This window comes from Oncorhynchus mykiss, chromosome 18 (assembly GCF_057628025.1).
Source record: "Oncorhynchus mykiss isolate SJ-2025 chromosome 18, ASM5762802v1, whole genome shotgun sequence".
Classification (NCBI taxonomy): domain Eukaryota; kingdom Metazoa; phylum Chordata; class Actinopteri; order Salmoniformes; family Salmonidae; genus Oncorhynchus; species Oncorhynchus mykiss.
Window position 1 is genome coordinate 67,991,800 of NC_143039.1, and position 14,581 is coordinate 68,006,380.

At 40.4% G+C, this 14,581-nt stretch overlaps 3 protein-coding genes across 9 annotated transcripts; all 3 read left to right on the forward strand.

Annotated features, from left to right (window-relative positions):
• The first annotated feature begins 683 nt into the window (after positions 1 to 683).
• On the forward strand, positions 684 to 5,161 carry LOC110496955 (uncharacterized). Of its 2 annotated transcripts, XM_090209195.1 has the most exons (6): positions 684 to 2,163; positions 2,267 to 2,338; positions 2,432 to 2,476; positions 2,637 to 2,708; positions 2,959 to 3,042; positions 3,553 to 5,161. In XM_090209195.1, the coding sequence occupies exons 1-6, from the start codon at positions 2,014 to 2,016 to the stop codon at positions 3,700 to 3,702; spliced, it is 573 nt and encodes a 190-aa protein (XP_090065321.1). In that variant the 5' UTR covers positions 684 to 2,013; the 3' UTR covers positions 3,703 to 5,161. The 2 variants fall into 2 exon arrangements, with proteins under 2 accessions (XP_090065321.1, XP_090065322.1); XM_090209196.1 differs by lacking the exon at positions 3,553 to 5,161 and having other exon boundaries at positions 2,684 to 2,708; positions 2,959 to 2,984.
• A 2,383-nt stretch (positions 5,162 to 7,544) lies between these two features.
• Positions 7,545 to 12,403, forward strand: LOC110496647 (progranulin). Of its 6 annotated transcripts, none has more exons than XM_090209212.1 (4): positions 7,545 to 8,949; positions 10,842 to 10,982; positions 11,497 to 11,643; positions 11,890 to 12,403. In XM_090209212.1, exons 2-4 carry the CDS (start codon positions 10,842 to 10,844, stop codon positions 12,016 to 12,018), a joined length of 417 nt encoding a protein of 138 aa, XP_090065338.1. In that variant the 5' UTR covers positions 7,545 to 8,949; the 3' UTR covers positions 12,019 to 12,403. The 6 variants fall into 6 exon arrangements, with proteins under 6 accessions (XP_090065338.1, XP_090065339.1, XP_021428339.1 ...); XM_090209213.1 differs by having other exon boundaries at positions 11,500 to 11,643; XM_021572664.3 differs by lacking the exon at positions 7,545 to 8,949 and adding an exon at positions 9,272 to 10,473.
• Positions 12,404 to 12,500: 97 nt separating this feature from the next.
• Positions 12,501 to 14,494, forward strand: LOC110496646 (calaxin). Its single transcript, XM_021572662.3, has 6 exons — positions 12,501 to 12,677; positions 13,276 to 13,431; positions 13,564 to 13,668; positions 13,782 to 13,933; positions 14,133 to 14,237; positions 14,337 to 14,494. The coding sequence occupies exons 1-6, from the start codon at positions 12,602 to 12,604 to the stop codon at positions 14,385 to 14,387; spliced, it is 645 nt and encodes a 214-aa protein (XP_021428337.3). The 5' UTR covers positions 12,501 to 12,601; the 3' UTR covers positions 14,388 to 14,494.
• Positions 14,495 to 14,581: the final 87 nt, after the last annotated feature.

Sequence of the window (14,581 nt, forward strand, 5' to 3'; positions counted from 1 at the left end):
GGCGGGGTTCAGACCCAAGGCCAGCATTCATACATTTAACATTGTAAACTAATCTCTTCTATACTGCATATCAAAACAACAACGCATTATATAATATAACGTAACACATTTTATTATTCATAAACATTTAAATGTACTTCTCTCACTACTGCTTATTTAATTACCACCAGATGGTCTTATTTTTAAATAGACACAATATATCACGTTTAAGATGTGTTATTGTAAGTATGCTTCCTGTCAGTTCAGGTGTGATTCTGAGTTCCTAACTTCAGAGTAGTTCCTCTACGTGCTGCCTGAGTAGGGTCCTTAGTCCGAGTCTGAGACCCAGATGGCTCACTATTCCCTAGTGTTCTTCTTTTGACTTGGGCCCATAGAGCTGTGGTCAAAAGTAGTGCACTACTGTATATATATGTTACCATTTGGGATGAATCCAGTGAGACCAAGCACTGATAGCAAGCTTATATCCCCAGTAAATGCAGATCACCCTATCTGCAGCAAGCATAGGAGAAGCCTACCCAGTTCTTATTGTGGTGTCTTCTGTACTTCAGCTACGGGTGTTTTATTGGTTGTTGTAAAAGGACATGCTCAATGAATCCAATGAAACCCTTATCTTGATTTAAAGGATTTAGGCATTAGTGTTTTTTCAATTATAGCTAATTGTTCTTGAGGTGCTGTTTGTGCAGGCACTTTTAAAGATTAACCAGGCATCGTCTACTGACCGGATGAGGTCAATGTCATTCCAGGATACCCCGGCCAGGTCGATTTAGAAAGGCCTGCTCGCAGAAGTGTTTTAGGGAGCGTTTGACAGTGATGAGGGTTGGTCGTTTGGTCGCAGACCCATTACGGATGCAGGCAATGAGGCTGAGATCTTGATTGAAAACAGCAGAGGTGTATTTGGAGGGCGAGTTAGTTAGGATCATATCTATGAGGGTGCCCGTGTTTACGGATTTGGGGTCTATAGTGGTCGGCAACAGTGAGACTTGTTTCTGGAAAGGTGAATTTTTAGAAGTAGAAGCTCGAATTGTTTGGGGACAGAACTCTGCAGACTATCGTTGCCGTAGATTGCAACACCGCCTCCTTTGGCAGTTTTATCTTGGTGAAAAATGTTATCGTTAGGGATGGAGATTTCAGGGTTTTTGGTGGTGTTCCTAAGCCAGGATTCAGACATGGCTAAGACATCCGGGTTGGCAGAGTGTGCTAAAGCAGTGAGTAAAACAAACTTAGGGACTAGGCTTCTAATGTTAACGTGCATGAAACCAAGGCTTTTATGGTTACAGAAGTCAACAAATGAGAGCACCTGGGGAGTAGGAGTGGAGCTAGGCACTGCAGGACCTGGATTAACCTCTACATCACCAGAGGAGAAGTAGGATAAGGGTACGGCTAAAGGCTATACGAACTGGCCGTCTAGCACGTTCGGAACAGAGAGTAAAAGGAGCAGGTTTCTGGGAACGATGGCATAGTGGACAGACAAAGGTAAGGTAGGATGTGAGTACATTGGAGGTAAACCTAGGCATTGAGTAATGATGAGGGAGATATAGTCTCTAGAGATGTTTAAACCAGGTGATGTCATTGCATAAGTAGGAGGTGGAACAACATGGTTGGTTAAGGCATATTGAGCAGGGCTAGAGGCTCTACAGTGAAATAAGACAGTAATGGATGAGGCATATTGATATTAGAGAGGCATGCGTAGCCAAGTGAACATATGGGTCAGTGAGTGGTTGGGCTGGCTGGGGACGCGGCGATTCAGACAGTTAGCAGGTCGGTGCTAGCAGTTAGTAGGCCGGGGCTAACAAGCTAGCAGTTAGCAGGCCGGGGCAAGCAAGCTAGCAGTTAGCAGACCGGGGCTAGCAGTTAGCAGACCGGGGCTAGCTGGTTAGCAGAAGGGCCTTTGGGGGATGTCGCGATGGAGGTAAGTCTATTTTTTGCCTCTTCGTGCGGCGACGTCGATAGACCAGTCGTGGATTAGTAGGGTTCCAAGTAGCTCTATGTAGCTAGCAGGCCGCGGTTAGCAGAATGGGCCTTCAGCGGAAGGCCATCAGTTGTGATCCATTGTTGAGTGATGATGGTTTTTCTTCTGTCATCAGGGAAGAGGTGAAGGAGATCATAGACAGGAAGAAGAAAGGCTCCAGAGCCCTGGCGGACTTTGAGGACCAAATGAACTCGGTATTGTTCAAATGTGTCTTCTTTATTTGACTGTTATTAAACTGTACAAATTCAGTGTTTTTGTATTTAGCTTACATAAAACATCGCTATTTGCTTTTTATAGAATTGGAAGAAGGAGCTGGCGAAGAACAGAGAGAAGTTACTAGGTGGCGTTGACAAAGACAAGGAGAAAGAGGTAAGCTTCCAGTTCCATCCATGTTTAACATTTGAATACAACCATTTTGTTTTACTGTATCTACCTCACACCAAATCTTTGTTTTGTGTTTAGAAAAAGAAGATCGAGAAAGGAAGGAAAGGAAAGAAATCCAACAGGGTGAGGAAAGCTGTCTTCAATGTTTTGTTGAAGACTGGTGGTAGACATACTGCGGTAGTGTTATCTGCCCTTTCAAAATGGAAGCTTTCCACTAATAGATTTTTGTGTCAGCTACTGTCTTCAAATCTAAAGAGCTCTGCTTTTATTGTGTTTGGTCAAGCATTCCTCTCCTTCATCCTCCTCATCAAGTTCTGATTCCTCTAGCAGATCTTCCTCAGACTCTGAAGACGAGGTATGTGCCATAGATGTTGGTGACAAGTCTGTCAGCTTGTCCTACCGTTTACCCTATGTCACCCTATGGGCACCATAGAAATATAATTAATTAGACGTAATGATATTTCTATGGCGGGCACAAAGAGCTGTGTGAAGTACTGTGAGTTAAATGTCCTGGAACTATTTTTGGGTTGGTTGGTTAATGAATATTGAGAAACATTATTGTCCTACTGTAACTAATTGTTTTTATCTGATGTCTGTGTGGTCAGAATGAAAAGAGCACCAAAAGGAAAAAGCGGTCCTCCAAGAAAGCATCGGATGACTCTACTGTAGAATTGGAGCCCGACGGCAAGGTTAGTTTGATAGGGAGAATATTGCACCTCTTTCCTTACGTAATGAAATAAGTCATTTTAGTTTCAGACATTTCTGCACTCTTAGAAATGTATTTGAATCAAATCCATCTGGATACTTCTGGTCTAGGCCTTATGTTTTGGTTGGTGTGCACTATTCAACATTCACTTCTCAACGTTCCATCTTTATCTTAGCCCTCACCATCATTGTGTTTCTGTGTTTGTTCAGCCATGGTTTGATTTCAGTTCATTCATTTGCAATCTTTAATTTTTTTTTACATGAGTTCTTCACTAAATCTAAATGTTTTTCTATGCAAGAAAGGTCTACTTTCCTCATTTTGTTTCTCCAAGAAGATGGAGAAGACAAAATATGAGAAAGAGAAACAACATTTATCTGGCTGTTAGTCCTTCTATTTTGTGTATTTCTGCCTGAATGTGTGTTTGAACATGCTGAGCTGTAAATTAACTTGCCGGGCTGCAGGGAACTGAGGCCTGTAAATGTTCGCCCTTCAGGGTGAGAAGAGCCGCAGGAAGAAGAGGAAAGCTGAGCGACGTCGTAAAGACTCCTCCTCAGAGTTGTCCGCTGACTCCGACATGAAGGTTGTAAGTGTTTTTACTCATCATTTGCCATGTTTAATGAACATGTGTTATGTATTGATTTAGATGACTGCTTACAGTGGGGCAAAAAAGTATTTAGTCAGCCACCAATTGTGCAAGTTCTCCCACTTAAAAAAATGAGAGAGGCCTGTAATTTTCATCATATGTACACTTCAACTATGACAGACAAAATTAGGGAAAAAAATCCAGAAAATCACATTGTAGGATTTTTAATGAATTTATTTGCAAATTATGGTGGAAAATTAGCATTTGGTCAATAACAAAAGTTTCTCTCGATACTTTGTTATATACCCTTTGTTGGCAATGACAGAGGTCAAACGTTTTCTGTAAGTCTTCACAAGGTTCACACATTGTTGCTGGTATTTTGGCCCATTCCTCCATGCAGATCTCCTCTAGAGTAGTGATGTTTTGGGGCTGTTGCTGGGCAACACGGACTTTCAACTCCCTCAAAGATTTTCTATGGGGTTGAGATCTGGAGGCTGGCTAGGCCACTCCAGGACCTTGAAATGCTTCTTACGAAGCCACTCCTTCGTTGCCCGGGCGGTGTGTTTGGGATCATTGTCATGCTGAAAGACCCAGCCACGTTTCAGCTTCAATGCCCTTGCTGATGGTAGGCTTTGTTACTTTGGTCCCAGCTCTCTGCAGGTCATTCACTAGGTCCCCCCGTGTGGTTCTGGGATTTTTGCTCACCGTTCTTGTGATCATTTGACCCCACGGGGTGAGATCTTGCGTGGAGCCCCAGATCGAGGGAGATTATCAGTGGTCTTGTATGTCTTCCATTTCCTAATAATTGCTCCCACAGTTGATTTCTTCAAACCAAGCTGCTTACCTATTGCAGACTCAGTCTTCCCAGCCGGGTGCAGGTCTACAATTTTGTTTCTGGTGTCCTTTGACAGCTCTTTGGTCTTGGCCATAGTGGAGTTTGGAGTGTGACTGTTTGAGGTTGTGGACAGGTGTCTTTTATACTGATAACAAGTTCAAACAGGTGCCGTTAATACAGGTAACGAGTGGAGGACAGAGGAGCCTCTTAAAGAAGTTGTTACAGGTCTGTGAGAGCCAGAAATCTTGCTTGTTTGTAGGTGACCAAATACTTATTTTCCACCATAATTTGCAAATAAATTCTGTGGGAACTCAAAGAATGCCAAGAGTGGCCAAAGCTGTCATCAAGGCAAAGGGTGGCTACTTTGAAGAATATAAAATCTATTTTGATTCGTTTAACACGTTTTTGGTTACTACATGATTCCATATGTGTTATTTCATAGTTTTGACGTCTTCACTATTATTCTACAATGTAGAAAATAGTAAACATAAAGAAAAACCCTGGAATGAGTAGGTGTGTCTGAACTTTTGACTGGTAAAGTATGCCAATGCGACATCATTTGGCTAGGGTCATAAAATATACAGTTCCTTCAAAGTATTCACACTCCTTGACTTTTTCTGTATTTTGTGGTGTTATTCCTGAATTTAAAATGATTTAATTGAGATGTGGAATGAGAAGTGGAATGATTTAAGTCAAGTATTCAACCCCTTTGTTATGGCAAGCCTAAATAAGTTCAAGAGTTGCATGGACTCTGTGTGCAATAGTAGTGTTTAACATGATTTTTGAATGACTACCTCATCTCTACCCCACACATCTGTAAGGTCCCATAGTCGGGCAGTGCATTTCAAACACAGATTCAACCACAACGACCAGGGAAGTTTTCCAAAGCCTCGCAAAGAAGGGCACCAATTGGTAGATGGATAAAAAAAAAAAAAGCAGACATTGAATATCCATTTTGAGCATGAAGTTATTAATTACACATTGGATGGTGTATCAATACACCCTGTCACTACAACGATACAGGCGTCTTTCCTAACTCCGTTGCCGGAGAGGAAGAAAATGGTGACTTTAAAACGGTTACAGAGTTTGATGTCTGTGATAGGAGGATGGATCAACAACATTGTAGTTACTCCACAATAGTAACCTAAATGATAGAGTGAAAAGAAGGAAGCCTGTACAGAAATATCCCTGTTTGCATTAAGGCACAAATGTAAAACTGCAAAGAAAGGAACTTTGTGTCCTAAATACAAAGTGTTAAGTTTGGGGGAAATCCAACACATCACTGAATACCACATATTTTCAAGCATGCATCATGTTATGGGTATGCTTGTCACCAGCAAGGACCAGGGAGGTTTTTTGTTGTTGATAAAAATGAATGGAATAGAGCTAAGCTCAGGCAAAATCCTAGGGGAAACCTGGTTGTCTGCTTTCCAACAGACACTGGGAGACAAATTCAGCAGGACAATAACCTAAAACACAAGGCCAAATATACATTGGAGAAGCTTACCAAGATGACATTGAATGTTCCTTAGTGGCCTAGTTACAGTTTTTACTTAAATCAGCTTGAAAGTCTATGGCAAGACTTGAAAATGGCTGTCTAGCAATGATCAACAGCATAGTGACAGAGCTTGAAACTTAGAAAGAATGTGCAAATATTGTACAATCCAGGTGTGCAAAGCTCTTAGTGCAGGGGTGTCAAACACATTCCACAGAGAGCTGATTAGCGTCTGCAGGTTTTTTTGTTTTTCCATTCAATTCAGATCTAGACCACCAGGTGAGGGGGAGTTCCTTACTAATTAGTGACCTTAATTCAATCAAGTACATGGGTGGAGCGAAAACCTGCAGAAACTCGGCCCTCTGTGTGGAATGAGTTTGACTCACAGCTGCCAAAGGTGATTCTGGCGTGTGACTCAGGGGTGTGAATACTTATGTAATTGAGATAATTCTGTATTTCATTTTCAATAAATTTCCCAAAAAATCTATAAACATGTTTCGCTTTGTCATTATGGGGTATCGTGTGTGTACATGGGTGAGAAATAACCACATTTTAAGCCATTCTGAAGGCACTGTAACAGTTGCGGAATGGAGGTCATTAAATCTCAGGGGGGTGGGCATTAAAGGGCTAATCTGCATTTGAAACAATAATGTCCGCCTGCCTATATTTTGGTGAAAGGCTGAGGGATGGGCCTGGAGAAATGTAACCACTTGTCGGGATGTGATTTAGGGTGTGTTATCTAGGGGAATTGTTTATCTATGTTGGCCTGATATGGTTCCCAATCAGAGGCAGCTGTTTATCGTTGTCTCTGATTGGGGATCATATTTAGGTAGCCATTTTCCCATTGTGCTTTGTGGGATCTTGTCTATGTATTGTTGACTGTGAACACTAGTCTAGCGGCACGGTTCTGATGTTGTTTTGGCCTTTGACGTTTTCATTTCCAAAAAAAAGGATGGAAACATACCACGCTGCATCTTGGTCTACTCCTTATGATGAACGTGACACCACTCTCAAATTCCTAGATGGAGCTTTGGATGCAAGGACTGACCATCCATGATATCAAATTAGCACTTTGAGGCCATGCAGTGTTTTTTTTTTTTTTACATAAGTATAACAAGCTTACACCCTCCAATGTGGCTGAATTAAAACAATTCTGCAAAAAAGAGTGGGACAAAATTCCTCCATAGCGATGTGCCAGTTGCCAGTTATCGCAAACGCTTGATAGCAGTTGTTGCTGCTGAGGGTGGCACAACCAGTTATTAGGTTTAGGGGGCAATTACTTTTTCACATAGGGCCATGAAGGTTCGGATAGCTTTTTTCCCTTAATAAATAAAATGATCACTTAACTGCATTTTGTGGTTACTTGGGTTATCTTTGTGTAATATTCAAAATTGTTTGATCTGAACCATTTAAGTGTGACAAATGTGCAAAAAAAATAAGAAATCAGGAAGGGGGCAAATACTTTATCACAGCACTGTAAACACCACGCAGCTGTCATATCGCTCAGGAAGGAGACACGCTCTGTCTCCTAAAGATAAACGTACTTTAGAGTGAAAAGTGCAAATCAATCCCAGAACAACAGCAAAGGCACTTGTGAAGATGCTGGAGAAAACAGGTACAAAAGTATCTATATCCACAGTAAAACTAGTCCTATATCGACATAACATGAAAGGCCGCTCAGCAAGGAAGAAGCCACTGCTCCAAAATGTCCTCTGGTCTGATGAAACAAAAATAGAACTGTTTGGCCATAATGACCATCGTTATGTTTGGAGGAAAAAGGGGGAGGCTTGCAAGCCGAAGATCACCATCCCAACCATGAAGCACTGGGGTGGCAGCATCATGTTGTGGGGGTGCTTTGCTGCAGGAGGGATTGGCACTTCACAAAATAGATGGCAACATGAGGGAGGGAAAGTATGTGGATATATTGAAGCAACATCTCAAGACATCAGTCAGGAAGTTAAAGCTTGGTTGCAAATGGGTCTTCCAAATGGACAATGACCCCAAGCATACTTCCAAAGTTGTGGCAAAATGGCTTAAGGACAACAAAGTCAACGTATTGGAGTGGTCATCACAAAGCCCTGACCTAAATCCTGAAAATTTACATGCAGAACTGAAAAAGCGTGTGTGAGCAAGGAGGCCTACAAACCTGACTCAGTTACACCAGCTCTGTCAGGAGGAATGGGCCAAAATTCACCCAACTTATTGTGGGAAGCTTGTGGAAAGCTAGCCAAAACATTTGACCCAAGTTAACTTTTTTTTATGGCTGCAGGGGCAGTATTGAGTAGCTTGGATGAAAAGGTGCCCATTGTAAACGGCCAGCTCCTCAGCCTCAGTTGCTAATATATGCATATTATTATTAGTATTGGATGGAAAACACTCTGAAGTTTCTAAAACTGTTTGAATTATGTCTGAGTATAACAGGCAAAACTCTGACAAATTCCACTTCCTGTTTGGATTTTTTTCTGGGGGTGGCAGATTTTCAACCTAGCTCTCATTTGAAATTACAGCGAGATATGGATGTGTTTTCACTTCCTACGCCTTCCACTAGATGTCAACAGTCAATAGAAGTTTATCTGATGACTAATGTGAAGGGGGGGTCGAATGAGACAGGAAATAGTCACCACTATCACGAGTTGACCATACTTTCACTATGCACGTTCACAGGGGAAGGACCTGCGTTCCACCGGTCATCTGAAGTCATTCTAATTCTCCGGTTGGAATGTTATTCAAGATATATGTAAACAACATTCTAAAGATTGATTCAGTACATCGTTTGACATGTTTCTACTGACTGTTACGGAACTTTTAGACATTTCGTCACGTTACAGTGGACGCGCTTTGTGACTTTGGAATTGTTTACCAAACGCGCTAACCAAAGTAGCTAATTGGACATAAATAACGGACATTTTCGAACAAATCAAGCATTTATTGTGGACCTGGGATTCCTATGACTGCATTCTGATGAAGTTCATCAAAGGTAAGGAAACATTTATCATGTATTTTCTGGTTTCTGTTGACTCCAACATGGCGGCTAATTTGGCTAATGTTCTGAGCTCCGTCTCAGATAATTGCATGGGTTGCTTTTTCTGTAAACTTTTTTTGAAATCTGACACAGCGGTTTAATTAAGGAGAGGTATATCTATAATTCCATGTGTATAACTTGTATTATCATCTACATTTATGATGAGCATTTCTGTTGAAATGATGTGGCTATGCAAAATCACTTGATGTTTTTGGAACTAGTGAATCTAATAGGCCAATTTTTTTATATAAATATGCATGTATTGTGTCACATGAAGTCCTATGAGTGTCGTCTGATGAAGATAATTCAAGGTTAGTGATTCATTTTATCTATATTTCTGCTTCTTGTGAATGCTATATTTCGCTGGAAAATGGCTGTGCTTATTGTGGTTTGGTGGAGACCTAACATAATCGTTTGTAGTGCTTTTGCTGAAAAGCATATTTGAGATCGGACACTTTGGTGGGATTAACAACAAGATTACCTTTAAAATTATATAAAACAGATTTCTGTGGTTTGAATTTGGCGCCCTCTATTTTCACTGGTAGTTGTCATATCGATCCCGTTAGCAGGATTGCAGCCATAACAAGTTTAATGGCAATGCTACCAAATACTAATTGAGTGTATGTAAACTTCTGACCCACTGGGAATGTGATGAAATAAATAAACACTGAAATAAATAATTCTCTCTACTATTATTCTGACATTTCACATTCTTAACATAAAGTGTTGATCCCAATTGACCTAAGACAGGGAATTTTTACTCTGATTAAATGTCAGGAATTGTGAAAAACTGAGTTTAAATGTATTTGGCTACGGTGTATGTAAACTGGGTTTCCCTTTGTAGTACTTAATATTTTTCAAACCCTGCCACATCCGACGAGCGTCAGAGCCGGTGTAGTAGGATTCAATTTTAGTCCTGTATTGACACTTTGCCTGTTTGATGGTTCATCTGATGGCATAGCGGGATATCTTATAAGCATCCGGATTAGTGTCCCGGTCCTTGAAAGCGGCAGCTCTAGCCTTTAGCTCGGTGCAGATATTGCCTGTAATCCATGGCTTCTGGTTGGGAAATGTGCGTACGATCACTGTGGGGAGGGGTCAGTGAGGAGTGAAGAGTGTGTCATGGGAAAGATTGGTGTCAAAGACTAAAGGGGAAGGAATATTTAAGTCCTATGAAGTTTGAGCTGTAAGGCACTGTGATCATTGCATTGATGTACATGCAGACTCACATAAGACTCACATAATGATTAACAAAGAGTCTATAAAGCCAGCTGGTGCTATTGGCAAACTACTTCTGGATTCGTCATTGACATAAGTTTCTGTTCATAAGGAAAGTTACTTCCTCATTATTAAAAGTGGGAGTATCAAACCTAATGTGTACAGAGCAGCATTTCGGTTAAGGAGTCTGTCACCCCATTGTGCTGTGTGTAACCCCATGACAGGAAGTGTTTAAATCCCTGAGCTGAGATTAACGACAGGGTAAGTGAGATTTTAAAAAGGAGAAATAATTTAATATTAAACAATGAAATTAGAAATCACTCCGTCACAAACTAAGGAGAATTAGTAAACAACAAATTCATTACATTTTTCAAATTTTAGTCAAAGTTGAAATCTCCTGAATTTAGATGCATGTGAAACTGAAGACACTCATATTAGTGCTGTGACTGTGTCTCAGTTTCCTTTCAATCATATACGGTAAGATATATTGTTGAAAATTCCCCTAGCTTTGTGATGATCAAGTAAACATCTTAGATTATGTACTATTAAAAAAATCTTCATAAAATACATTTAGAACTCAATCTACTCCAAAAAGCCTCTAAATTCTTTGTTTATTCTCAATCCTTTAGATGTGGAACATAGCTGCATTGGTGTTAGTGGTGGCAGGAACTGCCTCTTGCTACATCACCTGCCCTGATGGGAAGGTCTGCTCTGATCAATCAACTTGCTGTTTGACTAAAGAAGGATACGCCTGCTGTCCAGTTACCCATGTGAGTAACCAGGGTTCACACGAGGGCAATTTGTAGCCTGGTCCCAGATCTGTTTGTCATGCCAACAACCGTAGCAGTTGAAACCAGGCAATTTGACATCCCTAGTAAATGGGATTCTCAGCAGCACAACGGTTGTAAAGACAGGAAAAAGAAAACAGCATAATAGTACTGTTGTTTCCTTCACCGTTGGATGACACAACCAATGTTTCAGTTAAAAGACCTTGTGTTTAGAGAGCTGCGCGCGAGCAAAGATCCCACAACAGGTATTCGGCGCATATGAGGTTACCACAATATGCATCAAAGGGTTGGTTGCCTGTGATGCATATTTTGGTACCTGATCGTGGACCTTGTTTTCCAGTTTGGAGACCTTTCTGTAAAAGTCAAAGGCCTTCTTGATGCCCACCTAATGGCCATAAAAAAATAATGAATAGAGAAATATTTCCTGAACACTGGTACGATATTACATTTTAACCGAAGAGTATGATATTGATGGTGTGGTTTTCTGTTATTTTAGCAGGTTCCGTGGACAGCACTTGTTCAGGCCTCAGACAGCACCCCACAGGCTGGAGTCATTCGCTGTGACACAAAATTCTACTGCCCTTCTGGAACCAGCTGCTGCAAGGGACTGACTGGCAAATGGGACTGCTGCCCATTCCCACTGGTAAATATACTGAAACTGATGGAGACAGGGTTTAGAGGGGATTTGATAAAACTGTTCTTAAATACCACTGAGCTATCATTTGATAAAGTAGTAGTATCAACGTTGCATGTTTATTAACATAATGAAAATATAATCTGTAATGCATATACAGAGCAGTGTGACATGTTTTAATGACATTAAGATCATGTGCAATATAATGCAGATTTTATGTTACTATCATGTTCTGAGACCTATTTATTTTTTTAGGGCACGTGCTGTGAGGATGGCCAGCATTGCTGTGAATATGGATACACCTGTGACCCAACCTCATTCAAGTGCAGGAAAGGTTACTCTCAGATTCCTTCAGGTCTGAGGAATGATGCTAAGCAGGACTGACGAGATGTCTTGTTAATTATAATGTTGTCACTGTACTGGTATTGGATTGAACAAACAGATTTGCTAGTTTAGCTAACCAAACCATCAGTCCTAGCTTGCTATTATGAAAATCGAATTCAACAATGTTTTCAATTCTAATTTTGCTTTCAAAAGCAACTCAAACATAAAACATGTAAAAATGAACTATAGCCATTGAATTCTACCCTGCAGATATACCATGCTTTATAGGGAAATAATGCACGCTCTAGAATGCCCTTCAAGACAATGAGAAAAGTGTTCAACAATGTCATGGTATAACATTACATGTTGAATCATGCCACCCACTCATTCATTGCATTAAAGACAGATCAATACACTTTCAAATAAATGACATTCTAAGAAAAAACTGTTTTTCTTTGTTCAGTAATCTATGTATCATTCATTGTATCAATCTCTACCGGCTTTATATTGTATCATTACTGTTCCTCACTATCTGAGCACGTGGAATGGAGTTTCTATGGTAACAGGGTGTCAACATCAAGTAGTTGTGTTTTCATGTGGCCACTGCTAGCTAACCCGTCAGCAATCCTGCATCCTATCAACAATGGCTGAAATGTCTGCTATGAATAGAAAATTGATTCAGAATCTCGCTGAAACTCTTTCTAAACAAGTCAAACACTGTAAGTGTCTGTTTGGATCGTTGTGGCAGAAATAGTCAAAGTTTATGTCCTGACTAGTTAGCTAGCTAACGTTAGCATGGCTAGCTAACGTTAGCTGAACTTCTAACAATACATGCTTATTAATTAACTAGTTCCTAACTCTGCAGTTATCTAGATACAGTAGCCAACGTTATCGATTAACAAAGCTTGAAAACTAAAACAAGTTATAGCTCCTCCAACCAAAACGGTGCTGCCCCATACATTTAACGTGGCAACACTGCTTTTTTAAATGGAGAATGGGAGGTGCTATAACCTTGTCTTGTTGGGATCATTTTTATTTTATTTATATAACCTTTATTTAACAAGGCAAGTCAGTTAAGAACAAATTCTTATTTACAATGACGGCATAGAAACAGTGGGTTAACTGCCTTGTTCAGGGGCAGAACAACAGATGTTTACCTTGTCAGCTTGGGTTTCCTTTCGGTTACTGGCCATGTCAAAGTTTGTTCTGTGTTCTATTCTTTGCTGTGTGTTTAGCAAGTTAATCAAATCCTACACCAGTCTATCTATGCAAATGGAATTGTGCATATAGGAGTTCAAACGCTATTTTTGTCTGAAGTTAACAAAACAGAAGCAGAGTGTCTGATCCGGCTGTTCAATGGTCTCCTGGGGGATCAGAGTGACAGGAGGGTAGGGAATGGCCTGGACAGAGGAAAATTCAGGAATATTCTACACAACACCTTTGGAATGACTGATGATATGATTATGGATAGAGGTAGGCTTGTCTCTTTTGTTACATTTCTGCATGTCACATGACAACGGAATAAACCAAAAAGATGATACTGATGACATACTGTGGTGGGGTATAGCTAAGAATCTCAACTCTTGTGTTGCATTTATATTCTAGTATTTCGTGCGTTCGACAAAGACAACGACAGCTACGTCAGTGTGAAGGAGTGGATCGAGGGACTATCAATCTTTCTCCGTGGAACATTGGATGAAAAAATTAAGTGTAAGAAAGATTTAAGTTGTATTATTAAGGCTTACACCCCATGTAGGCTATTTGACCATTATCTACTTGATTAACTATCCATACTAACACAGTCCCACTTTTGACCCGTTCAGACTGCTTCGATGTGTATGACTTGAATGGAGATGGGTACATTTCCCGGGAAGAGATGTTCCACATGCTGAAGAACAGCCTGATCAGACAGCCCACAGAGGAGGACCCAGATGAGGGCATCAAAGACCTGGTGGAGATCACACTCAAGAAGATGGTAATTACAAAAATGGTATCTTCATTGTAGCTGGTTAAACCAGACTGAATGTTGCACTACCCATGGTTTGATTTTCCAGGCTATCTTCATAGTACCCTGTGTTAATAATACCTGTTTAACTCAGTCACAATTGACTAATTCATGCATCAGATTAAATATAGTGTATGAACATAAAAGACCAATGAGTTGTTTCCATCAGGACCATGACCACGACAGCAGACTGTCCTATGCAGACTTTGAAAAGGCAGTGAGAGATGAGAATCTATTGCTTGAAGCTTTTGGAACCTGCCTCCCCGATGCCAAGGTGACCATTGAAGTTAAGATTGTAAAAACAGTGTAATGACTTGTCTGTCTTGATTGGACAATATTTACCCTTTGACACGTTTTTTTTTATGTGTTACAGAGCATATTGGCATTTGAGCAGCATGCATTCCAGGATACACTTGAGCATTAAGGACAACACTACTTTATTCATTTTCATGAAACTGCAAATATATATAAAAACACTTCTTATACTCTGATGGGAAATATACAAATAAAACATGTCGAGAAAAGATGAAATACTGTCTAATTGGTGTAAAGTCTAGGAACTTGTATGCAAATGTAGGCATTATCTTCTGTGTGATAATGTCCGTTTCGGAACATGGA